Genomic DNA, 27416 nt, shown 5'->3' with positions numbered 1-27416 from the left:
TAAGAGACTGACAGCCTTCCTGACATGGGTGAATGGCACAAGACCACCGCAGCCCAACTCAACTTTCCTAATTCCCCAGGCTTTAGGCAGTGTCAGAGAAGAGAGGATATACTCCCCAAGTTAATGTCGTCAAGCAGCATTGGCCAGCTGCTTCCTGCAGATAGGGAGCCAAGCATGGTGACAAGGCTGATGGAGCAGAAGCCAAGCCAGCAGGGGCTCTGTTGTACAGGGTGCAAGAGAGAGAGAAGGTCAGGCCCAGGCCTGGTAGCTGGAGTTGGCCCACAGTCCGTATCTACAGCCAGGTATGTGGGGATGAGGCACAGAGAGAACCATGGTGATGAAGCCAGGCAGAGGCCAAGTCAGGCAGTTGATCCAAAAGTCAGAAACAAGTCTGGTGACAGTAATCAGGATCAGATACTGCCCACCGGTCAACAGACAGAAACACAGAGAAGTAGTTCACGGATCAGGGTCTGGATCAATGAGGTCCATGGCCAAACACAGGCATGGTTGTGACAGAGCGGTAAACAGACACACCTACAGTCAAACCAGCTCAGACAAGTTCTGAATGCTCTGAGATGACCTGAAATGGGGCTTCTGGTCCTATGGGCAGTGGTGTGGGCAGAAGTCCCAGATGAGGCTGTTCAGGATTGCTAATGTCTGGTAGTGCCCTCAGGGCTCTGAGGGTTGAATTTTGACCAGGTTGTGAAGAGTATGAAATTGAAGAGAAAGATAAGACAAATATGCAGCCAAAAGGCAGAGAAGTTGTGCTTCATGTTAAGCTAGGCAACGTGTCCCAGGAGAAAGGGCAGTTACGTTAGGCAGCAAATCTTGCCGGAGATTTGCGCCGATTGGAGTCAGTTGGTTATGTAGGAACCAGGCTGACTTGCCTTCCTTTTTCAGATGGTGTACAGTACATAGCCTTTTATTTGGAAGGCCCTGATACTTCGTCTGCTTTCATTTTGCCTTCCCCCAACCCTTACTTCCAGACTCCTCAGAAACTCCTGCTTCATTAGATTTCTCCCCTTCATTTCCACTTCTAAGACCTCTTATCCTTGATGCAGAGTCAGGAGACCGGGGCTGAGGTATATTACAAGCTACACACGGCAGCTGCCATTGCAGTCAGTTTTATCTGTCTGATTTGAAAGTCTGTACGTTCTAACCTCAAGGCAGATGTGGGCTGTCACGCAGAACCCAAGCTAGTAAGATAGTCACTCCTCGAATTTGACTCAGGTACCTCACTAAGTCAATGTATCTTACCAGCTTAACCTTAACAGAGAAAAATTATATATTCTTTAATTTATGCCTAGTAGTATACATGAAGGAACTTGAGCAGACTTCAGGGGCAGGAAAGTTGTTACTTGCATTCTCTTGTCACAGTTTGTATCAGAACTTTTAACCAGCCATCTACAGGAGAGCATGCTGATTACTCACCAATAGGAACATTGTAATGAATTGATTGCTATATGAGAGCCATTAGTAATACAAGTTTTATCATGTATGTGAAAGAGGAGGGAAATTTACATTATTGCGATTAGACGGCTGAAAATACTGTCTTTCTCTGTTGGGGTTTCTTGGGAAAGCATGGTAGCTCATGTGGTTGATTGTAAATAGGATACGTTAACACCTATGGTGCAAGCTAATTTATTCCAATTTTTAAGTGTCTCTTACTTTTCTAGGGCTACATTACATTTCCCTTACTGAAATAAACCATGGGGCTTGTGAGACTGGTAATTAAATTATCTTCTAAACTTGTAGAGACCTAACTTATATTTTACCAATTATTTCTTAGATATGTGTATACTAGAATAATACAAGGTAGTATAATTAGAAACAAGGATGGGGAATTACAGAGAGAAAATTGCCTGGGTAGTACAACAAATAATGGGCAAATAAAAAGTATGGAATAAAAAATGTGGAAAGTATGGAAAATAAAAGTATGGATAACAAAGCACAGTGCTTCCTGAAAATGTGTAATTGTTATTTTACATTCACTGAAATTAGTATTTGAATTTTTTTTTTTTTATTGTTATTTTTGGTCTTCTCTAGGCTTCTGGGCTCGTGATGTAGGCAAGATGATTGGCCTGCAGCACCCTCTTATACCTGTCCATCATCAGTATGTTGTAACATCAACTATCCCTGAAGTGAAAGCCCTAAAAACAGAATTGCCAGTGATTCGTGATTTAGAAGGATCTTATTATCTAAGGCAAGAAAGAGATGGTCTTTTATTTGGTCCATATGAAAGTGAGGAGAAGATGAAGCTGCAGGACTCATGGGTGACAAATGGAGTCCCACCAGGTAGGTGCCCAGGGAGGTGGTGGAGTCGCCGTCCCTGGAGGTGTTCAAGGGGAGATTGGACGTGGCACTTGGTGCCATGGTCTAGTCATGAGGTCTGTTGGGACAGGTTGGACTTGATGATCCTTGGGGTCTCTTCCAACCTTAGTTATACTGTGATACTGTGATACTGTAGTTAAGAATGTTAAGTCTTTAAACTTGATAAGCGCTAGCAAACGTTGTAATCCCTACCCATCATGCTGCCTTATTGGATGGAAAACAAAAAGTATTTGTGGTGAGTGACTGTAATGAAGAAACTTTTTTCAAAGAATAATTGTTACTTTGAAGGCAAGAGTGAACAGAGTTTAAAATGTAACATAAAAAAAATTTGAATAGGCACAGAGTACACATCTATCATGTAGTCTTATCCTACTCTTTCAAAGGGTGCTGAAGTGTTGTGATTAGATGTAGTCACCAAATCTGTTATTTAGACATTTGCATCTGAATAGGGACTTTTCTAAGCTACAGTTCTCTCCAGCATACTGACAGGGACACTGAATTTTTGCTGTTTCCTCAGAGGTAATGTGGTTGTCAAATAGGAACACAGGTATAGCAAAGAAATGTCTTGGAAAAAATGCTGTGCTCAGTTTTAAGAGCAAGAGATTTGTAGATTTGTATTGAATTGCTGTATTACAAAAATCCTAACTATGACATGCTGCTTCATATAATAGATTTTTTAAAAAGTTATGTTATATTTAGGCTCCAGCTTTCCATTCACAAGTTATATTGAGTCAATAGTGTTCCTGTTTCAAAAAGACCAAAATGCATTTCCTGAGAAAGTGCAATCAGCACTGCTGGGCTTTGGATTGCACTGGCAAAGCTTCCTGAACTTACTGTCTCTAGCAGTTATCAAGTCTCTCTACAAAGTGATGTTCAGTAATGCTTAGAGCCCATACTGATGGGTGAAATATGTCTGGAAATTCACTAAAACCCGTGGAAATCATAAGGTGGCACAGACAAAATATTTCTTCCCCTCCTCAAGTTGATGGCTTATTGAAAAAAAAAAAAAGTTTTTATTAACTTAGAAGGAAGTTTCTGTGTTACCTCACTTCCTTTCTACTTCATTGTTAAATTAGTGTGACCTTAGGGTTAAACAAATATGTATAGAGGACAGTATAACTGCAGTGACAATAAACTTATCCTGCAGGTAACTCGGGATTTATGCATGCCCTTTTTCTTGTGTAGGATGGTAGAGGCTTGAACATACTGATGAATTCCATATAATTTTTATATATGTAGATCTCATAATTCTATTTAAAATGTAAACAAGTGTATCAGTGTAATTAAGTATGTAATGAGTCAAATATTTGTGCAGGTTTTGGAAAAGAGCTTTTTGAACCTGATTTAGACAGAATAATGGAGCACATTGAGGCTGCTATGGAAATGGTTCCCATTCTGAAAAAAGCAGATATCATAAACACAATTGCTGGTCCTATCACCTATTCTCCAGACATTCTTCCTATGGTGGGGCCACATCAGGGTGTCAGAAATTACTGGGTAGCTATTGGTTTTGGGTGAGTATATTCTTTGTGACAACTTTTAATGTCGTATTCTTAAAGTGTCAGCTAAAGCTTTGCATGTTTTGATGGGTTTGCGGCTTATTTGGCACACGTTTTATGTAAAATGTAATTGGAAATAGTCTTACTTACTGCTATCTACAGAGCACTACAGAAGCTCATCCTTCTATCTTACTTCTTCTTCATAACTCTCACTATTTTTTTCAGTTTGCTTCCTTCTTCCATTCTGGAGGCCAGTATCTGACATTAGTTACTACTTCACAAAGCACCACAGATACTGGTACTCTCTGTGTAGCAAGTTCTGGGTTTTACAATACACTTCCCAGGTAATTTTGCATAATACTTTTCATTATAGTGTGCCAACAATTGTTTTGTCTATGACAGAAATTGAAGGTGTGCAAGAATGAGTGGTACAGGGAGAACTTTTAATATGAAGTGTTAACTTTCTGGTGTAGAGTTGAAGGTACACTAAGCAAAAGGCATTGCCAGCATACTGGGTAACTGCTCTAGGGATACAAAGACAGTATTGGTCTTGGCTGTTGAAGATTGAGTTGAAAAATTATGATGCTGCATGTCAGAGAAAAGAAATGGAAAGGGCAGTGTGGCAGCAGGAAGGAGTGTTTTACTGGTCTCATTCTCCTGCCCATTGTCATATTTTCTTTGAATGCAATTTATTTCTTATGTACTCTGACTGCACTAAAGTCAATGGTAAACCACTTCTCATTACTTACCTTAATTTGACCATTGATTCAAGATGGGTAGAATGCACTAAATGCAACTTCAGATGCATGTTATTGAACACATTCTGTTTACATTGTCATTCCAATTGCCTAATTTGCTGTTCAAAATCCAGCTCAGCTTTATCCAGGTTTGTTTTAATCCAAAACAAGCAAACGCTCAGTTCATAAGATAAGGCAGTATCACTAGCATGATCTTTGAGGCCCTCAAAATAAAAAGGTTTGGTAATTTTGCAATGATTCATTGTGAAAGGTATTCACCTTTGCTGCTTGGATTTTTTTTTTTTTTAAGTTGTTATCTTTTAGTAACATTTGCAGAACTTATAGTTACAAAAGTGGTTTATCTAGTCCTTGCTCACCAGAAAGACTGTTTAAGTTCATTACTCAGCTGCCAAAGTCTGGAATCTGTTTTCCCTCATCGGTGTCAATGGGAGAAGAATCAAAGTTCCATACAGGAAAAAATGAAAAGCAGTGTTGTATGTTTAAGTTTCTTTAAACAACTTATTTCAGGAATTTGATTAATCTCTAAATGTTTAGACAGAAGTCTCAATTATGTTGCTGTGAGAGTATTGCATTGTCTGCTTTTCAGGGACTTTTGACTCTGTTCTATGCTTATGGATCACCACTGTGTTTCTACCAGTGTTGTAATTTTTTGTGTGCATTAGCAAATCCTTATCTTGTAGTCAACTAGCAGGGACATTGTGACAGAGGACTTAGTGGTGTTAGTTTAGGGGATTTTTATTATCTAAAATTAGCAGTTTGCTATGCATTTTAATGTGTAAAGAAGTTAATAAGTATAGTTGGCAGAGCTTGTGGCACTGCTTATTATTAAGGTTGCTCAATGCTTCAAATTTTCAGTTACTCACAGCTTTGAAAACTTAAACAAGTGTAGACTAGTATTTTATTCAGAAAGTTTAAGTCAAATCAGCGTAACCATTCTGAAGACTGACATTATTGGATGGTATGTATTTTTGCTGAGTTAAAGTTTTAGGGGTAAAGTCTTTTTAAAAGCTCAGCTCTCTTTTCTGAAAATGAACTCAGCTTTTGGAAGAAGTGACCTTTCTCCCAAGTCCTGTTCACAAGCCTTCATAGAGTTACAGCTCATAAATACTTCCTAGAGGTTTACTAATCATGCACAAAGATTCCTGTTTACGGTAGTATTCCATAGCCAGAGACTCAACAGGAGTTCTTCTGCAGAAAAATTACCAAACTTCAGATATAGACACTAGAAAAGGAACCATGGTGTGCAGGGTCTGAGATTTCATAGGGAAAAAAATCAGTGAGAAGCAAGGACTCATAAACTAGTAAGACAGTATGACACAAGACTAGAACAGGGGTGAAGCAGAAGGTGATCTGGCAGGGATTGGAAGGAGAGAAGTAAAACAGAGAAGGGAGTTTGCGTTCATTAAGAATATTCTCACTAAATCCACATATAAAGACTATACCACTCTTTAAAGCTGCTTGTAATAACCTTTGCCAGCACATCATGTGTTTAATTCTTGTGTAGCAGAACTATAGTGGATATATTAATACCCATTAGGTATCAATGGGTAACATTCATTTCTGAGGTAATCACAGATTTGGGGACCCTGCTGTAAGTTAAAATTTCTGGGAATGCAGGCCCAGCTAGAAGCACCCAAATCAACTGTCTGCACAGAGTCAATGTTGAAAAGCTCTGCAGAGTGCAGAGACCACTCAGCCTGTAGCAGGAATTCCACATTTCAGGGTGGCCTCCCAGGCTCTCTTGCTTCACTCTTCAGCTGAATTTTAAAAATATAACATATTTGGTCTGTCACCACTCATAGTCATGCAGCAGTTTCTGTGCTGTGTTCCCCTGTGCTCTTGGCTGCAGTGGAAGGTGCAAGGTAGAATTAAACTGGCTAAAACTTTTGAAGGTGGTATAACTGTGATCACATAAATTATAACCATAAATAACTTACAGCTGACAAGTTAAATGAACACCAACGATGGACAACTTTTCTGTAGTACTTGCAGAGTGGCAGTTTAGAGGCACTCACACTTACTCCAAGGTAATAGAAGGTTGTGCTTGTAGTCTGAAGAGTTGTGCTGAACCGCTTTAAGCACTGTGTTTGGCAGAATTACTTCATGTAATCATCTGTTTTATTTAAATAAATAATTTACAGACACAGCCCCAGTATATGAGTAATCTCACGAATATTAGGAAGTCAGGCTTTCTGAAAGAGCTAGAACTAAGTTGTCTGTATATTCTGAATTAATTCCTCCTACGTACATGAATTAGAATGGAATTAACGTGTAATTATTTTTTGTAAGATCTGTGCCTATTTAACTGAGGACATAGAATGCAGAATGCAGACTCAATGAGCAGCAGCACAGGTTTGTTTTGGCTTCACTATTCACTGAGTATCTGTCATTTAATGGCTGTGTGCTAATCTAAACTTGGTTTTGGACAGACTTGCTATTCCTTCAAGGATTTTTCTGTTGTGCTTATTGGAGCATTTCACAAACTAAGAATTTCTTTTCACATGGCAATCTAATTCACAGAGACATTAAAATAATTTTTAAAAAACATTTAGTATAAATAATTATTTGTCATTAAATGTTTCGGTGTCAAATAATTATTTGTCATTAAATGTTTCGGTGTCAAATCTGGGGTGTCTGTAGACTGAATAGTGACACATACTGCAGCACAACAAAGATCCATGTCCCCAGCTGTTGATGTTGTCCAATCCAGGTACCTTGCAGGAGCACATTTCATGCACAGCTTTTTCCCTGTGATTGCCAAGATGTCAAGGGTATTGAAAGTTTGAGTTAAATACAAAATGATTAAGTAAGGAGACCTTTATGACTTCATAACTTTTGGACATCAACCTTTCCTGTCTGATGTGGGGTCTTTAAATATAGGGTTTCTAACAAGAGATCTCCTCTGCAGTCTGATCCTTCACACACTCTTTCTGTAGAGACAGGGCAGGCTTTTGCTACAGACTGGTAGGAGAAAATTTCTATAGGTTCATTTTGTTAGCGTAAGTTTTCTTGGAACCAGTTCTTTTTGTAGATGTAGTGAAGAACAGAGAAGGTAAATCAGGTTAGAAAAGACAGCTTTCAAACTCTGGCACCCCTGGAAACAAGTTTTCTCATTTTATCCCTACTTCCTCAACATTCCCTGGTTTTCTGTGGACTGATGGTAATTCAGCCTCTTTAAAATCTCAATAGCATTGTCTTCTGACTTTTACTGCTATTTTTCTTGTCACTATAATATAAATACTCACTGTAACTGCTAGACTGTCTCAAACAGACTTTCAAATCTGAATCTGGTTTAATCAAACCTGACTGAAAAAGACTAGAAAATTTATTTAATGGATGTCAGGGTTTCAGAACTTTCTTTGTCCCTGGAAAAGACTGTTAAGTTCTGAACTTTAGGGAAAGAAAAAGCTTGCTCTAATCTCAAGCACCACAACTGCTGTGCATTAGCAGTGGAGTTGTGCTGCTAACAGTGGGACAGTAGAAATACCTGTCAGTAAAGTATGTAGAATTGGAAAACAAGACAAAACAGAACAAACAAACAAAAACAAAGGGAAAATTAGAAGTGCTTTAGGGGTGTATTAGCAGTATACAATAGTACTGATTTTTAATAACAAGACAAAAAAGACTTGTCATTGCAGTACTTTTTTTCTGGTTTTAAGGTATGGTATTATACATGCTGGTGGCATAGGAAAATACCTCAGTGACTGGATCCTTGAAGGGGAACCTCCATTTGACCTGATAGAATTAGATCCCAACCGCTACGGAAAGTGGACAACCACAGAATTCACAGCAGCCAAAGCAAGAGAGTCTTACGGTTTTAATAACATTGGTAAGAAGGCATTTTTAAAAAGAGGTTTCTATCCTGAAAACGTGTTCCATCAAAGCCTGCCTGTGGATTTCTCTCTTTATACATGTCTTCTAACTTGGTGATGATCTTGATATGCAATGGGGTTTTATCTGGGCTTTTTTTACCTCCCTCTAGTTGGTTACCCTAAGGAAGAAAGATTTGCTGGGAGACCAACAGAGAGAACCAGTGGGCTGTATGATTTGCTGAAATCAAAATGTTCAATGGGCTTTCACGCAGGATGGGAGCAACCTCATTGGTTCTACAAACCCGGAGATGAGACTGGATACAAGTAAATGAAAGATTAATTTTTCATTTTTCCCCCCAGATAAAGTGTCATGATAGTGAGGGCCAGATGAGTTACATTTAATGAGAAACATACATTTACTGTTACTTTCAGCTCAAGGTATCTATTAGGTTGGTTTTCCATTCTTGGTTTTGCCATAGTTTAGAATCCATTTCATTCTGATCATGCAGACATTTCAAAATACACATCAACATATCCTGTAACTCTTAATAGATTTAGGGTACCAGGGAGCAGTCTAGCTCAAAGAAGAGATAATAGAAGAATTTGTTCATTATAAATTTGGGGTTTTTTTTCTCCCTTTCTTCTACTGTGCTTCTGATCAAATAATAACGCTTTTGTGAAAAAGCCCATTCATCTCTGTATAATTCTTAGGAAAAGAGAAGACCATTCCTTCTTTCTTTTATTTTATTTTGTTTTTCCCTCTGTACCTGCCCACCTAGTTATGTGCTTGCACAAGGGAGCAAAGAAATGTTTTTCACCAAGGTACTAGAGTCCCAGTGTAAGTGAGGCTCATAAAGGCATAAAGAGACACACTTTGCTTCAGAAATAAGGCCTTTGACACCTTAAACTCAAATAAACAATTCATCACAAATGCTGCAAATTTACACTTGACAGACTACTACTTCTTCTAACATCTGAACAGTTCACAGTTTATTGAACAAAATGGTTGATAAAATCTCTCTCTGTGTGTTAAAGAACTTTAATAATTAAGCTATGTTAGACCAAGGAAAATATTGGGTAAGCTACCTACAACTGGTAAAGTCTATCTCTTTTGAGTGATTATTAAACTGAAGAAATGGAAGACTACTTTTTGCTGAAAAGAGCACAAAAAAATCCATATAGTGTTTTATGTGTGTAAATGCTCTGTTTCAGACCCAGTTTTCGGCGCACAAATTGGTTTGACCCTGTGGGTCGCGAGTATAAACAGGTTATGGAAAAAGTCGGTGTGATTGACCTGTCACCATTTGGCAAGTTTAAAGTAAAAGGCACAGATTCTGTTAAGCTGCTGGATCATCTATTTGCAAATGTTGTTCCAAAGGTAAATGGGACAGTGATAACTGATTTAATGTAGGATTAGACAAGAGAGATCTCTTTCAGACATGGAAAGTGAAGCATAATATTGGTCTATTTTTCAAATGCCAAACACTCAGATCCTTTGGAGAGGTTGCTGTGTCAGGAGATGTAATTCACTCTGTTAAGAGCACAAACAATGGAGTTATTACAACTGTAACTAAATGTACATTTTGGCACAGATCATTGAACCAGAGAATGGTTGAGGTTGGAAAGGGACCTCTCTAGGTCATCCTGTTCAACCCCCTGTTCAAGCATGTCACCTGGAGCTCATTGCCTAGAATTATGTTCATATGGCTTTTGAGCATCTTCAAGGATGAGGACTCTACCATCTCTCTGGGTCACCTGTTCCTCTGCTTACCTGCCTTTATAGTAAAATGTTCTCTTTCATTCAGACAGAATCTCCTGTGTTTCAAATCTTTGTCTAAGGAAGTCCAAGTGACTCTTACCTCCAATTGTTTTACAGTACTAAATAGCAGAATAGCTTGGCAACTGCCTGCCTTTGCCTGTGCTGCACTGTGGCAGCTTGAGGCAACAGAGTAGAACAATGGAAGGTGCTCTTACCTGACCACAGCTGGATGACCTATTCTTCTTGGATGCCCAAGGGTTTTGTTGCCTTTTTATGTTTGTTTGTTTTGTTTTGTTTTTCATATGACCTATGCTTGTTTTCCATCCTTTCACAGTGACTGTTTTTACAGCTGGCTGCCGGGAGCAGGGAGGGTTGCAAGTGTTCAGGATATTCAAATTTCAGCTCACACCTGTCCACAAGTGTGACTGCTCACAGATTCTCAGAATTTGATCTCATTTTCAAAACTGGCATACTGTAAAAAACTACTCCAGGTTTCTTATTCTTGGTCCTCAGCTTATAGCAGTGCTCCATGAGTCCTTTCAGGTTCCTGCTTGGGCAACCATTCTTGTGTATTGTCTTTGACTTCAGAGATAAATCTTCTGGTGTGCTACAGAGGTTTGCTCATTTCATGTCAGAATTTAATTGGGTTTGTTTGGGTTTTTTTGCTGTAGATGATGGTTCTAGCTGCTTCAGACACCAGAGGGAGGAAGTATAAGGAAGTAGTAAACTGAGGCTGTAATTACAGGGTTAGATAACTTCTCAGAGGTCAGTACCAACTGAAGGGGAGGGCTGTACACAATAATGGTATCCTACAGGTTTAGGAGAAAGAAGAACCTGAACTACCATGTGGTCTTTTTAATTTTTTTTTAATTAATTTTGTCACAGCAATACAAAAAAATTTGCCTTCTTTCTAGATTGTGCTAGAGGTAAGGTAACTGTGTCATTGGTGGCATGGATATTTATGTGACAGAGGGAAAACAAGATGAAATGGAATTATGACAACACAACGATTGTGTTCTATGGACATTAATCAGTATTATGAAGGGGGAAGCGAAATATAGATCACAAAATAAAACAAACAAAAACGAGTCCACATAAAAATCCAGCATTCACAGCAGTTGGTTATTTAATCCATCTCATTTTTGATACCATTCATATTTGTCTGCATCATAAAATAATTCAGTAAAGTTACTGAAGATAAATTTGTATCACAACTAGGCTGACTGTGACTGGCATCAGATCCTGAAAATTCAACTACGTACCAGTAATATGCCAGTCCCTACATTAATGTAATAGGACCTTGCAAAAGAATGTTAGTATCTGCAATATTTTTCCTTTTTCCCATTCATTGTCCAGAATCTGGGTACTGAATGAGTGATTGAAGAGCTCCTTAAGAAAGCCAAGTGAAGTAAAGAGAGACTGAAGTTCTACCTCTGGAACCAGATCAGCACAATGCTATGGCATATTAATATTTATGTTTCTACGAATGATATCTGTATGAACATGTATATATTTTATGGTCACAAACAAGTAACTGTTACTTGAAAGTCTGCCTCTAGAGAGGCAGATTAAAATCTACAGAGCTGCAGCTTCTCAATGAGCAACAACATAAAATATAAAAACATTCATAAATTTGTGCCACAAAGCAGAAGCCAACTCAGTATTTCTTTCTTTAAAGTAAGGGGCAAAATATATGTTATTCTTTTGAGATCTGAAAGCCTTGTTCACATGATTGAAAAGGAATATTTAGATCAATAACAGAAACTTTTCTGATAAGAGAACAAACTAAAATTGATTGACTAGAATGGAATAGAATTAACCAGGTTGGAAGAGACCTTTGAGATCATTGAGTCCAACCTAACACCCAACACTATCTTATCAGCTAAACCATGGCACCAAGCACCCCATCAAGTCTCTTCCTAAACACCTTCAGTGATGGTGACTCCTCCACCTCCCTGGGCAGCCAATTCCAATGGTGAATCAATCTGTCTACGAAGAACTTCCTCCTAACATCCAGCCTAAACCTCCCCTGGCACAGTTGAGACTGTGTCCTCTTGCATTAAAAATGCACTCTTAAATGTAGCCTGGGAACATCTTGTCTAACACAATTCACAAGTATTTATAAAGGTCTTGATTAATTTTTAAACCATCAACATTTTCTGCAAGAAAATTTGAAGTTTCCACTGTAACGCTTTAGCGTGACCCATTGTGATCTGTCCACTCATATTATGGCATAGCAGAACAAACATAAAACATTTATTTGTTGAAGACACATTTCTACTTCATAATGTTTAAGAATTCCAAAGTTTTATTTTGCATTATAAATATTTGCAAGTTTTACTCTGTAGGTGGGTTCCACAAATATAAGCCATATGTTAACACCTAGAGGAAAAGTTTATGCTGAGCTAACAGTCTCTCAACTGCATCCTGGAGAATTTATGCTTGTGACTGGATCAGGATCAGAACTCCATGATCTGAGGTTAGTTTGTTTTTGATACAGTAAGTACATAGTACTATACAGTCACATTAATATAGAAACCTGTATGCTATGTGCCAAATTCTTAATAATTACTCAACAAACTTGTCATTAAGTTCACGAGAATTCTACTTATTTATTGATTTTGGTTTCTTAGAAACTCAACTGACTTGAAACCTGAAGCATAAGCAGTTACATGTTGGATTATTGCAGATGTAGAAAAAAATGGACAATTTACTCATAGTTATGTAATACACTTTAATAGGGTAGTTCTTGTTTTGTTGTTGAACCTGTTTGTGTTTGGCATTGTATGATGGAACACAGCTTGGTTGTTCCTTTCTGTGTTTTCTCTTACGCAAAGAAGAAAATTGGCTTTAAACATGAATGAACTTAGAGGCACTGACCTGGCCAATACAGATGGGTAGTGCAGTATTCCTGATACTGTGATACTGACTTCTGCTTTGGTCTCTGAGGTCACAAAGTGAAACCACAGAAAGAAAGGAAGTAGAAACAGTTGCAGGATGACTTCATTAAAATGCTTTACATATATGAGCATTGGAAATTACATTTCTGGTGATATTAGCAGCTATACATATGCACAGAGAAACCCAGTGTTTCTTATTGGAGATTGCTGGAAAAACAGTTACTGAAAATTAATCAAGTCATAAAAGGTTGAAATTTGCTACCCCAAACACATAGTGAATAATGTACTGTTCCATAACAGTCCCATGAGAATCAGTAGGACCATTGGCACATTCAGGAACAAAATGGCAGAACCAGATTTACTTCTACGGAATTTGTACAGTCCTGTTTGATGCTCCCCTGTGCCTGAGATGTTTTAACAGTGCTTTAGAAAGTAGTACTTTGTAAGGGTCTAAAATATATTTGTAAGTATAGGATCAAACTTGGTTGTACATTTCTGTTTACACAGGAATTTATTTGGCGATCTCTTGCATTCATTGTGTTTATTCCTTATTCTTTTTATTAACACATTTTTGATCTAAAGGCAAATCAGTGTTCCATTGGTTTTGAGAAGGTGTGGGACTGGAAGCTGCTGTGAGGAATTATTCCCTTAAATTTTTTATTTAATCAGTTATTTTTTATTTAAAAAAATACTATCAATGTTGTGTTTTATGTGCAGATGGATAGAAGAGAAGGTAATGAGTGGTGGATACAAAGTTGAAATAGAAAACATCACAGATGAGATGGGAGTACTTGGTGTAGCGGGTCCATATGCACGACAGGTCCTCCAGAAGTTAACAAATGAGGATCTGAGTGATGGTTCATTTAAGTTTCTCCAGTCTAGACACCTGAAACTTTCTGATATTGCTACTACTGCCATTAGAATATCATACACAGGTAAGGAACAGAGAAAAGAGCTCTTAAGGAAAGCAACAATGACTAAAATAATAACTGTAACTATGTTGAAAACTATATCTCATCATGTATTCAGAAGCAAAAGGTTCATTGTGGTTTATGCAGTGTCATCAGCAAATTTGCAGATGACACCAAGTTGGGAGCAGATGTTGATCTGTTAGAGGGCAGAAGGGCTCTGCAGAGGGACCTTGACCGACTGGACAGATGGGCAGAGTCCAATGGAATGGCATTCAACAAATCCAAGTGCCAGGTGCTGCACGTTGGCCACAACAACCCCATGCAGAGCTACAGGCTGGGGTCAGAGTGGCTGGAGAGCTCCCAAACAGAGAGGGACCTGGGGGTGCTGATTGACACCCACCTAAACATGAGCCAGCAGTGTGCCCAGGTGGCCAAGAGGGCCAATGGCATCCTGGCCTGCATTAAGAATGGTGTGGCCAGCAGGAGCAGGGAAGTCATTGTGCCCCTGTACTCTGCATTGGTTAGGCCACACCTTGAGTCCTGTGTCCAGTTCTGGGCCCCTCAGTTTAAGAAGGACATCGAGACACTTGAACGTGTCCAGAGAAGGGCAACAAGGCTGGGGAGAGGCCTTGAGCACAAGCCCTGTGAGGAGAAGCTGAGGGAGCTGGGATTGTTTAGCCTGGAAAGGAGGAGGCTCAGGGGAGACCTCATTGCTCTCTACAACTACCTGAAGGGTGGTTGTAGCCAGGAAGGGGTTGGTCTCTTCTCTCTGGCAACCAGCACCAGAACAAGAGGACACAGTCTCAAGCTGTGCCAGGGGAAGTTTAGGCTCGAGGTGAGGAGAAAGTTCTTCATGGAAAGAGTCATTCGCCATTGGAATGTGCTGCCCAGGGAGGTGGTGGAGTCACAGTCCCTGGAGGTGTTCAAGAGGAGATTGGACGTGGCACTTGGTGCCATGGTCTAGTCATGAGGTCTGTGGTGACAGGTTGGACTCAATGATCTTTGAGGTCTCTTCCAACCTTGGTGATACTGTGATACTGTGATGTATACATGTCTGAGGAAATACAGTACATTGATTTTCAAACGTGATGTGGTCAGGGTCTGTGCTGAGTTTTCCAAACCCTTTTTTTCTCTGGAATACCCTATAGTGTAAATATTTATTTTACAGAACAAAAGGCCAATTCTGATAACCTCTGTGGTATTTGCTGCAAAACCAACGTCAAGAATTGGTTTTGGATTACCGTATACTAGTGTTTGTCAAGTGCCTTGAAAATGTAACACTGTAGTGCTGAGTATTTGGGTTTTCTTAGTTACTTTTTACTTTTCCTTCTTTTTATGCCCATCTCTACTGCAGCAGACTGAATTCAGAGCATTCTGAAGCAGCTGAAATAACTGTAATTCAGATTCTCTTTCTGTTGTACTAAGTATGATATGATAATTTTCTGCTTACTTACACTTGGTTACATTTGCTGTTCAGTGGTCACATCATCATCTATTTGCAATGCCCTTAAGCTTCATCTCTCATTTCGACTTCATTAGACGACCTTTTATTATTGGTTATTATGATTTTCCACAGAGATTTCAGTTAACATTGAATCAGAATAATAGTACCACTGTTTAAGATCTAGGGCATAATTCTTCTTGGGGTTCTTTCAGAGAATTGGTCTTGCTATATGATATCAGAATTGACTTTAGAATGTGACCTTAGAGTATTGATCCCCACCAGTGACAGGATGGTATTTATTAGGAATGTTTCATTGATGATCTCATGAAAACATTAATCTTTTTTGTATTATAGGTGAATTGGGCTGGGAGCTCTATCACAGAAAAGAAGATTCTGTAGCTCTTTACAGTGCAATCATGGAAGCCGGCCAAAAAGAAGGAATTGACAACTTTGGCACGTATGCTCTGAATGCCTTAAGGCTGGAAAAGGGTTTCCGAGCATGGGGAGCAGAGGTCAGGAAATACAACTTCTTTATTCTTATCTTTGTTTCTTATGACATTATGAATCATTATGACTACACAGCTTGTAGTCAGTTAACACATATGCCATTTATTCTGATTTCTCAATTTAGCATGAAAATAAAAATTACCTCGAGCGGGAAAAACTGCTACAATTCTGAACAGTGTATGTTCCAAATAAAAATACCTAGTATAATTCATTGCACTGCTGGCAAAGAGACACTTCAATAAACACTTATGTTTTCCCTCTTATACATAACAAAATTATGACGGTTTAGCTGATCTCTAGCATTATGAAATCAAAGGTTTGGCTGATCAATCCCAAAAATGTTTTATTTCTGTAATAAATATGTCATGAGAGGCAAATTATTCTTACTTAAGACTGTATTTCAAACTTTTTAATTTCCTGTTAATTTGTTCCTGCTGATTTTTTTTTTCACTCACAATAGAGTATATTTCTGCTTGCTTGAAATTTTTCCTAATTCCTTTGGAAATGAGAGGACTCAAGAAGGTGAAATAGTGGCCATTTAGGTGTCCTTTTTTTCCCCCTTCCCTGTGATAATTCTTTTATTTCTTGCTTCATATGCTGCCTAAGAAGTCATAACCCCTACACCTAATGGGAAGGTGGTGAATAAAATTGGCTTTGCTTTTCACTTCCCTCTCCAGTTACACACTGTCCTCTCTGTCACAGCAGACATTCTGTTGTGTTGCAATTAATGTACATACCCCAGTTACTCAATCTGCTGCAGGTTCCATTCTGCTTTGGTGAGAAATCCTGTTTCTTAGCTAAATGTGTTTACTTTGTGTATTGAAACTTAGATGAATTGTTGACCTATCTATATGTTAGGCATAATTATAGATAATTTTGTTGAAATTACAGAGTGGAAACTTACAGTCTATTAAAAAAAAAAGCACATGTGCAATGTAAAAGACTTTGACAAAGGAGCAAGTAGGGTGTATAGCATGAATAAACTCCCCAACCCAAAGGCTGTGATGATCCAACATGTATGTAGGGTGAATTTGTGTATTTCAACAGATGAACTGTGACACTAATCCCTTGGAAGCTGGACTGGAATACTTTGTAAGACTAAACAAGGTATGTCTTGGTATATTCAAAGTTTTTATTACATCCAAGTTTATTCCTTTAAGCATTTCAAAAGAAAAATACAATAGGTTTAGAAAACAAACTAAGCTATAAAAATAAATATAAGTACTTAACTGATTTGTTTAAAGAGTTTCATATTTTTCTATGTTTCTTGCTAACAAAAGTATACATTAGATCAGGAAGTTGCAAGTGTTAAATGTTATCTGCATGAAAAATAACTCTTTGTTTGAGTTGTGCCTTTATAAACAGAGTACCTGTATACAAGCTGAGTAAGCCTATTCATATTGTGAAGATGTGTTACCTGCTTATTCTTGTTAAAAGAAGATCCTTGTCTACGGGATTGTTTTCCTTGGCTACCACTCTTCTGCAGCAATTGCTGAAAAAATAATACACTTTTTATAAGAACCAGATGCTTTTTTTTCCAGGTTTGTCAGATGAAATTCTCTTATAGTCTAATAGAAACATAAATTGCTCGTAATTATCTTTTTCATTTCAAATGGATCCCAAACCAAATGTCTAAACTCTGTCAAATTGAGGACCTTTCCATGAAGCCTAGTGAAATATTTTCCTGTGAAGTTCTAATGCCACCTGTTACTACCAGTTAGCCCACCAACAAAAAAGCCTGCACAGTGGATGTGCAGTTTCTAATGTTAAAACTCAGGTCGTAGATATTTCAAGTCAGGTGCCCTAAATGAGGGGCTGTTTCTGACTTTATCTCTTTACCTGTTTTTTATCTGTGAAATAAAGTGGTAACATTTTCACAAGTGACACCAAGAAGAAAGATGAATGTTTTTTAAACATTTCATCTTTACAATGAGGTAATGTGATATAGGGACAAACCCTGTTCTTATTTATGTTCTCTTTATACCTGAAATGGTAATAAATCCGATAATAAATGACCCTTGATATTTGTTGGCATGTTATGTGGAGGCACTGTAGAACTGATAGAAATAATCACAAAATGTGAATTACAGCTCCAAATAAGCAACAGATCTTAAACTCTGGGTAAACAAGAATTTTGGAGGCATGTTAAACCTAACCAAAAAAAGAAAGACACTTTTATCCTTGCAAAACATTTCTACTGACCACAGTAGGGACAAACCCATAAAGATGCTTTTCCTCTCCAAGTACTGAACCTGTCTATAGATGTTTAAATTCTTTAACCTATACAAGATTGAAGCAAGGTGCTTTCAGGGATATCAGTGGCAGTCCCTTCATGTAGTAGAGTTACAGCTGTCTCCACTGGGTAGTACATTTGCCTTAATCAGAGTAAGAGACACATGTAAGGGAAATACATGTCTTATATTGTCTTACAGGAATACAGTCTTATGTTGTATTTACTCACCAAGGACTTTTTTTTTTTTTTCTTGATGAAAGCATTAGCAGGATTACAGGGGAATGCCATAAAAAATAATGCTACTATTATTAGTTTATCTTTCCACTTCATTTAATAAATCTGTTTATTTTCTACTTTTTAATTTCTTTAATTTTTATGAGTATAAGCAGGAAAGCAGCCATAAGCAGGGAAAGTTGCTTCTTGCCAAGATGCCCGTGCAGAACATATGAAAGCACTAATGTGCATGAAGCACTTAATTATTGCTACACACACTTCTCTACATGGTTGAAATGCAGGGTTGGAACAGCGCTCTGGAGCAGATAGTCACATTGTAGATGAATGGGCATAAAACGAATCTCCAATGTAGAAGCAGGTTCTCAGCCTAAAGCATTTGCCAGTTTTGTTGAACTAATGTGAAAAAGGAAATAATCCGTGTTTGTTTATTGACTCAAATGAGGGCAATTGTGACTCTATGTTGACACTGCAGAGGCATCTGAGCTAATTCAGATATTGGAAACAGTCTAAACAGTGTAGCATGAAGTGCAAAGTGAGATTATTTACTCTACTTCTTGGCAGTTTGGGGCTGTGAGTTCCTATTCCATGCCTGTGGTTTTGGTGTCCATTTGACATGACATAGACTTCAGAATTCTTTACAGGCCCCCACAGCTGAAGAGAAGCAAAACACTCTTTTATAACCTGTTCCTGTTTTTAGGGTAACTTTCTCCCCAAAAGGAGCAAACAAGATGAAACCTAAAAGCAACAGAAACTCAAATATTTCTTTTTGACATATTGATCTGTTCAGTTCCTGACAAGGATTATTCCTTTAAGCATGCATCCCCAACTTGGGAAAAAGTGCTGGTTTCTCTGCAAGTTGAAAATAAGCTGCACCGTTCTGTTAATCGCTATGGTGTTTCTTACTGTGTAACAAACAGCTAGAATAGTTCACAAAATAGACAAAAAGACTTCAGCAGAAGTAAGTCTGGAGTTGTACGCCATGGAAAATGTAAACGGTTTCTAAACAAATTAAAGCGAATGAAAAACCAAAACCCAGTAAAGGTAATCCAATCAAAAAGTATTTCAATTTCCGCAGAAGAACATTCAGATATCTGGGGAATAAATAAGAAGGGACGTAAATTCCCAATAAAGTCCTGTTATTTCTATGTAATTACATAATTTAGTGTATGCATCATTTTCGGGTACATACAGGCTAGTAATTTTTTTGTGATGAGTAATAGGAAACAGTCTTAAAATGATAAGTCTCTTTTTAGCTACAGTCTGTTAAATTATAGCATGACAATAAGTAGATTCTGTTTCCTCAGGATTTCTGTGCCAGATTTCATTTCATCAGTAAGAATGAAGAGATGGTTTTTATTCTAGGTGATTACCTCTAAACACTGCTTGATTCACTTTTTTTGGTCTAAGGTTTGTGTTAGTTCCTTCTTTGCTCAGATGAGCGGGGTTATCTCTGAATAAATCAAATTGGAAGGACAGTAACAGGACTGATTTCTGATTTAAAGTATACAACATTTTAATGAATTCACCAAAAAAAATGTTCATTTCTTGGATGGTCTTTTTTTTTTTTTTAAAACCCTGTTATCTTTCTTTTGGTTGCAATTATGTTTAGAAAGTTACATAACTTGTTAGATAGCCTAATCCCCTGAATAAGCACTCTGTTACTAAGTAACTGGTAGAGTCCAAATGGTCTTTGTGTCAAAAAATTCACAGTGTATTTAACTTACTGGATTTTTCATACATTGTCACAGAAGATGATAAGCAATCACCAGGTTTTAATTTACTCCAGACCTTTGTTCTATGTCAGAATCACCAACATTTGTGTTACCTTGCCATATGCATAAAAATTTTGTGTGTGAAATGAGAAGGACCTCTCAGTCATGAAGATCCTATTCCAGACTTTCTGGGCAGTGTCTTCTAGTGATTTGTTGTCCTTGTGTTAGAAAACATTATCTTGCCACACTTTAAATGTATCACTGATAATTATGTTCACTGTGGACATACAGAAAAAATAATTTCTTGTTTCAGAAGATAGCTGTGTCTTCTAAACCTGCTGGCACATGTTGTCTTGTTCTTCTGAAGTGGTTGATTATTTTTAGCTAATTCAATATTCTTAGAACAACCTATTTTTCTCCTGAGCTCAATGGAACAGATGTTCCTGTAAAACTTGAATTTAGAGTTAAAAATTTCCACGTCAGTTTGAGCTGCTCACAGAAATGAACCTTTCAGAAATGTTCTCCACACAAATCCCATAGTGCCGACAGCCATCCAGTAACTGTTCGTAGGTTTGTGACTTATTTTGCTGTATCCAAGACCGCCATCTGGTGGTCATTCCCCTCTGCAGCAGCAGCTCACTGCGATTTGGGAAGAGAAAGCGGCAGGTGATGGAAACCCGTTGGGACTAATGCACTCTTCAGACGGGGATCCGAGTGCTTAGCTAAGATTTAGAGTTCGTTTCCAGTAGGAGGAAATAGTGTTTATCAGAGGCAGTATTTATGAAGAGTGACTAAGGGAACTGGGTCTCTTCAGCTTGCAGGAGACTAAGGGGTGACCTCATTGATGTTTATAAATACATGAAGGGTGAGTGCTGAGAGGATGGAACCAGGCTCTTCTTGGTGATGCCCAGTGACAGGACAAGGGCCAGTGGGTGGGCGTTGAGGCATTGGAAGTTCCATGGAAACATGAGGAAAAAAATTTTCACTGTGAGGGTGATGGAACACTGGAATAGGCTGCCAAGGAGAGTTGTGATCATGCTCTGGCTGGGGAATTGAACTAGATCATCTTTGTAGGTCCCATCCAGTCCCTAACATTTTGTAATTCTGTGATTATTTGTTGCAGCTCTGTTTATTTAGTAGGAAAGGTTCTTTATTCTCCATCCCAAGTTTCTTAACATATTTTAAAATACCCAATAATATTTCACGTTTTCTTTGGTCTAATCTATCAACTTTGGATTTAGTTTATTTGTTTTACCTTCTTCTTGCTTTCATATTCTTTTCCCTCTCTGTTTATTCCTATTTGTATCTCCACACATGACTATTTAATTGCTTCAGCATTCAGTATGAGTAGAAGTTATGGTAAGCTCAGCGGTTTCACACAGACGGGTGAATGACAAGATATTTACATTGACTATTGACCAAACCTCCAACATATCTATACATAAATTGTTATCGCATGGAAAACTAGGATGAGTGGCTCTAAGGCTGAGCCTCCACCTTTTTTTTTTTTGACTTTTGGAGGCAGGTTTAAACATACAGTTTCATGACTGCTTGTTTCCCTCCAGGCCACTCTGCTAGAAGTGCCTCTCAGTTGTGTTAGTCCATCTCATTTTGTCCGTCTTGTTATCATGGTCTAAGGTGATAAGTCCTGATTTACTAAAGCACAAAGCAATATTTTGGGTTGGTTTTTTTTTTTAGGAAAAGTATTTCTTTTTGTCATTTCACAGGTGCAGTTTTGAAAAAGAATGCCAAAAAAGTTTGAGCTGGCACAAGTGCAGAGAGCATGTCCTCCAAATTGGAGGCACTAGCTGAAATTTCAGTCTCATCACAAACACTACCCAGCACTAGATGAAGAGAGAGCCTGGTGAAAGTGTCAGAAAAGAAGGTGTACCTGTTGGGTCTAGGTGTCTGCAACATTGCAGCATATGTAGTAATTTGTATCATTACCAATGTGAAATGCTGGTGTTCTGGTAGCACCCTATGCTTTTAAAAACATGGAAGCAAGGAGTGAGTAGAAGCAACCAGAACAATCACATGTAGCTATTTGCTTGTGTTTTCCACTTTTTTATTATTTATTGTTTGGTTTTGTTTGGATTGTGTCCCCCCATCCTTCACCCTTCCTTAAACCATCACTGACTTAAATATGGAAGCTGTTTGTACAGGACCATAGCAAATGATTCCTACAAAGATGCAGAATAGGGTGTATAGGGCGGGCTTAGTGAGTGGAATATCTAGAACTTGCTGTCCAGGTCTTCCAGAAGCAGTGCTCCCTTTTGGTGCTGGACAGCCTGACCTTCAAGAGTTGCTGTAACTCCACTGTATTGCCATTTTCTGCCCTTCCTTCACTTCTCCAGCTTGCCTCCCTGTTGTTCGGAGAGGAATGACTGCAGCAATCAGCTCCATAGCCTGGTATAAGGTTGTGTTTTGCACCAGCACTACTCCACACAAGAAGCAAGGAGGAGGGAGCAGAAAGAGCACAGACTTTACTGAACAAGGGATAAGGAACTCAGGGAAAAGCAGGGAGATCTGAAAATGTGATGGAAAGATACTAGGTATTTGAGATGGGGGAAGGCTACTTTATTTCTCCCTCTCTCAGTCTGCATTTATTATCCCTATAGCATCTATTCAGTGTACCTTTCCACGTAAATCCCTTTCAAATTAAAATTTCGTAGTAAATCTATATTATGTGGTTGCTTCATATCATGATCAGAAGTTCATAAACCAGAGGATGTATTCCATAAATTTATACAGACTATCAGACACACTGGAAAGAACCTGCAGAGCCTCTGTGTGTATGTTTGTGTGTGTTTATATATTTGTGTTTATTTTGCAGTTTGAATTAATGGTTATTTTTCCAAGCCATGATTCTAAAAAGACAAGAGAATTCTTAGTCTTTAAGGAACATAAAATAACAACAATCCCATTAAATCCTCCAAATCTATCTCCAGTTAGCACAAAAAATACATTGTTTATTCCAGGTGGCTAAAAGCCTGTCCCAGTTAAAATTAATTGGGTAAGTATTCAATTTTTGTGTCTGTAGCCAACAGGCAAAAAATGCTTCAGAGATACATAGATTCTAAAGCCTGCTAGCTGCTTGCTGTAATGGTTGCCATATTTAAAAGGTAATTAAGAAATGGAAATCAAAATTATTGTTACTATCAACCTGAAGGTTCCAGTAATTAGTATATAAACAGGAGTTAATTGTCATCTATACAGTTAATCTGGAAGTGACCCATTCAAGCAGTACACATCTGTTCCCAGGTCAAACTCAAGGTTCTGATTATGATTGCTGCATTAGCCCTTATGGAAAACGTTTTTGCATTTCTAAATGACGAATTCATAGAGGTAAAAATCAACCAGAAATCTTGAGTTAAAAAAGCTCCACAATTCCAAATATGAAAACAATCAATTTTTATAAGGTTTTAATCTGTGCTTTATGCACATGCAAGTATCTGAATACACCAGAAAACATGAGACATATTTTTAATATAACTGTAGCAACATTCGTGCCCAAAAGTCACCAGTTACAATTCTGTGAAACTCAATGGTGACTCAGCCGAGGAAAAGGGCACAGCAGTCAGAAGCTGGTTCTGAGAGAGCCTTCTCTGTTGCCTCTCTTTTATTAGTAAGAGACCTAAAGATGGGACTTTACATTCACAGTGCTGTTTTAGATGCCTTATTGCATCACTGACACTGGGTTGGTGCACACACGTTTAAATACTTTTACTTAGTTCCACAGTTATATTCCTTGCAATTACATACCAGACATTAGATTGGGATGCAGAGGGAGGAGCTGATTTGGTGCTAAGTGTATTGTAGCATACCTTGATACTTATTTCTGTCATGCAAAGCATTTTAGTCTGTGTGTCATCGTGTACAGTCTTACTTGCGTTTCTAGTTGTAGGTATTTGCTCTCACATAAGTTCCTGCTTAGTAGAAAGTTAATTCTATGAAAAGTGAGAGGGAACTACCAGTAGGGGATTGTTGTCTGGTCTGAGCTCTTCATACTTTCCAGCAGCGTCTTGACAATTATGTTCTGAAATGAATCCTCACAGTCTTTTCCTTTTCTGATCTGAGCTGTATTTCAAGCTCTTTTTTCCCCAAAGGATGCCATCTGTGATCCCTGCATGCAATATCTGCTTCGTTCTCAGCTGATCCACCATGATTTTCTGACGAACTAGTCCTTAACTGGTTTATAAGCTGTTTTCCAAAATTGCTTACAGAGTCTAACCTTTTAAAAGTTAAAAAACTCCTCTTCACTTTAGTAATTTCTTTTGACCTTAGACACTGAGGTATATGAAGCCGAACAAGAATCACAGAAACAAGAGCACATGAACTAACTGTGTGATAATCTATTCCAAGCACAATATATGTTGCTTGGGATTCTGACTATGCAATATTCTCTACAGAAATGAAGGAACTTTACCAGAAATAATATTTTTTATGTCTTCAACAATATTTCCCTTCTTTGCTCTTAAACATTCATCAAATGAATGTAATTACTGCTTCAGACCTAAGATCAACTTTTAAATAGCTGTCACTGCTAGTCATCTTTTCAGCAAAGGCTGGAAAGCTAGAGGACCTTCTAACAGCTGTTCCATTTCTTGCCCATGAGGCAGGCTGGTGTGGATCTGGCAAATTCATTGAATAATTTTTTTTTTTCTCTGTCTGATCTGTACCTTTGAAGAAAAAAGGAATAGGAAAATTTTGTAACTGTTCCTAATAGTTGCTGCACATTTCTTAGAAATAATTATAGTCAACTTAATTACTATTTTATCCTCAGTCCAAATTGTCGGCACCTTTGAAGGGGGCTTTCTCTTGGGTTTTGAGGCATTTTGCTCAGAACCACAACTCTTTTTTTCCCCTGTAACTTGTTTTCCAATGTATTTTCTTACCTTCCAGATAAGTAAAGAAGTTGTCTGACTTAGGAGATAACAGTGAGACACCAGTTGGGTTCACAGCTACTGGCTCACTAAATAAGGTCATCTGTGAACCTGGCAATGGAATCAAGCTAGCTCAGTGAAATCAGCTCAGCAATAGCATATACAATAAATGCTGTCTTATAATACCCTTGAGGGTTCAGAGACTTAGTGATGGTTCTTCTTGTACTTGTCACACTTGCTTGCTTCTGGAAATACAAGAATATACTACCTTTCTAGCCAAGCTGTAAAAGATAACTCTAAATGACAGCAGTGTTCTTTAACTAACATGCTGCATTATCCCATAAAATGGTATATATGGGAGGAAAAAAACATTAAAATGAGAATACAGAGCAAACTGCCAGCTCTGGAGCCTTACAGAGACACCAAAATGGAATAGTAACAAGTCACTATGGCATCAAAAAAGGATGTATGCCCACGGCGGGGGGGCTGAACTTTAGGAATCTGGGTATTGGGATTCCAGTTTCTCAGTAGAAGCTGAAATGATACACAGTCTTCTTGCTCACACTTTACTTGTGTGGTCTTTGTAACACATCTCACTACATACATATTTCTACTACACTAGGAGTTACAGATACTAAAGGATTAAGATCTAGAAAAAATAATACACTGAATAAAGTAACCAAGATGTAACATACCAGTATAAAGATACTGACATAGAGTATCTATCAAAGATTTGATTTCATCTGTATTTCATACAGAGTACTTAAGTGATAGGAAAATAAGTTAAGATAAAGTTAAATGCTGGTATCTCTAAAATATTTGCAGAACACAAATAACCATATATCATCATTACTGTCTATTTTTTATCAGCCAGCAGACTTTACAGGAAAGCAAGCATTAAAGCAGATTAAAGAAAAGGGGCTCAAACGACGACTGGTATACCTCACCCTGGAAACAGATGATGTTGATCCAGAAGGAAATGAAAGTGTGTGGCACAATGGCAAGGTAAGGACTAATAGATCATATTAAAAGAAATTATTGTTGAGGCTCTGTAAACAGTATCTAACTTTGTGTTTCAAATGTGACTGTGTTACTGTTCTTTCACTGGCACAGAACAATTTGTCATTATGGTAAACACTTCACAGGAAGCAAAGACTAAATATCTGCAGAGAAAATGTGAAATTCCATCACATGACAGAAATTAAGGGTTAGAACAGACTAAAGTATTGCCATCCAGTCTTTTATTCTGCAAGTTCACCATTCTCTTAACAAACTGTTGGTGTTCACTTCAAAGAAAGAAAACAACAGGAAGTTTGGGCCTCTACACTTCAGCTCAGATTATGTGTTGAAACATTCACTAGCAGCTAAATTACTGTATGTAACAAAGCTATGTATGTGTGTCGCGTATGTTAATTGAACACAATCAGAATAGTCTTCTTTCATGGACCAAAACTTTCCATCTTAGGGTGATGTCACCCATGGCAGAAAAATATTTTGGACTGCATGACACACTTGAAACTTGCTTGATCACTGAAGTGTGCAAACCAAAACACGTATATGAGATGTGCAGTTGTTTGGATTGTTGCTTTTTTAATCATTATTTATTTATATTAAAGAAAATGTCATTGCGTCTTGAAAATAAAGATAAATGCTTGTGACTTTTTTCCAGGTTATTGGCAACACCACATCTGGAAGTTTCAGTTACAGTGCTCATCGGAGTCTGGCTTTTGCATATGTTCCCACAGAACTCAGCAAAGTTGGACAGAAATTGGAAGTTGAACTTTTAGGAAAAAACTATCCAGCAACTGTTATACAAGAGCCACTGGTGCTGACTGAACCAACAAGAACACGCCTTCAGAGGAAGGGTGAAAGTCCCAAAATGTGAACACAGATGAGGGTACTGCAAAGTGTGCAAGGGGAAATGGTACCATTAATATACATAAAATTAAAATAATCAGACTACTCAGATTTGTTGTTTGATAAACATAACATGCTTATTGCCAGTGAGAAATTCAATGGTGTTATCCTCTTGCTTCCTTGTATGGGCTGCTCATGTCAGAGATCTGGGCAGAGTTCATGAACCCTTTCTCAGTAGCACTTGTGCATAGAAAGGGGCAAGGCAGATCTTTGACTCGTGTTGCCACATTGGCTGCCATATCTGAATTAATGCAAAGAAGAAAGTTGCTCTTGGTGTTAGCCAACAGCAAATTCTTCCATGTCTTTGACACAATTCCTCCTTTCCCTGCCTTCAGGGTAAATCAGCTTATTCTGGCTCCTTACAACAGGACATTATAAACTTATCATAAAAATAACTTTACTGTTCTGCACAGGAATGCTTCCTAAGGAATTCAAATACATCCTGGCAACTATTACAAATAATAAAGGCAATATTGAAAGCAAACTGAACTGTTAGCATTTTTTCCCAATGTGTAA

General features: G+C 38.1%; 1 protein-coding gene across 1 annotated transcript in view; it reads left to right on the top strand.

Moving 5' to 3' along the window:
• Window positions 1–26900, top strand: part of DMGDH (dimethylglycine dehydrogenase) — a 44514-nt gene extending 17614 nt beyond the window's left edge. Inside the window, exons 6-16 of the mRNA XM_054178236.1 lie at window positions 2047–2295; window positions 3647–3845; window positions 8248–8417; window positions 8571–8724; window positions 9613–9778; window positions 12508–12638; window positions 13777–13994; window positions 15769–15926; window positions 16969–17028; window positions 25854–25988; window positions 26653–26900. Coding sequence (XP_054034211.1) covers window positions 2047–2295; window positions 3647–3845; window positions 8248–8417; window positions 8571–8724; window positions 9613–9778; window positions 12508–12638; window positions 13777–13994; window positions 15769–15926; window positions 16969–17028; window positions 25854–25988; window positions 26653–26868 — 1856 coding nt within the window. The 3' untranslated portion in view covers window positions 26869–26900. The remainder of the gene's footprint in view (window positions 1–2046; window positions 2296–3646; window positions 3846–8247; window positions 8418–8570; window positions 8725–9612; window positions 9779–12507; window positions 12639–13776; window positions 13995–15768; window positions 15927–16968; window positions 17029–25853; window positions 25989–26652) is intronic.
• Window positions 26901–27416: the final 516 nt, after the last annotated feature.

Source organism: Dryobates pubescens, chromosome Z (genome assembly GCF_014839835.1).
Source record: "Dryobates pubescens isolate bDryPub1 chromosome Z, bDryPub1.pri, whole genome shotgun sequence".
Classification (NCBI taxonomy): domain Eukaryota; kingdom Metazoa; phylum Chordata; class Aves; order Piciformes; family Picidae; genus Dryobates; species Dryobates pubescens.
This window is presented reverse-complemented; position numbering and strand designations above follow the sequence as displayed.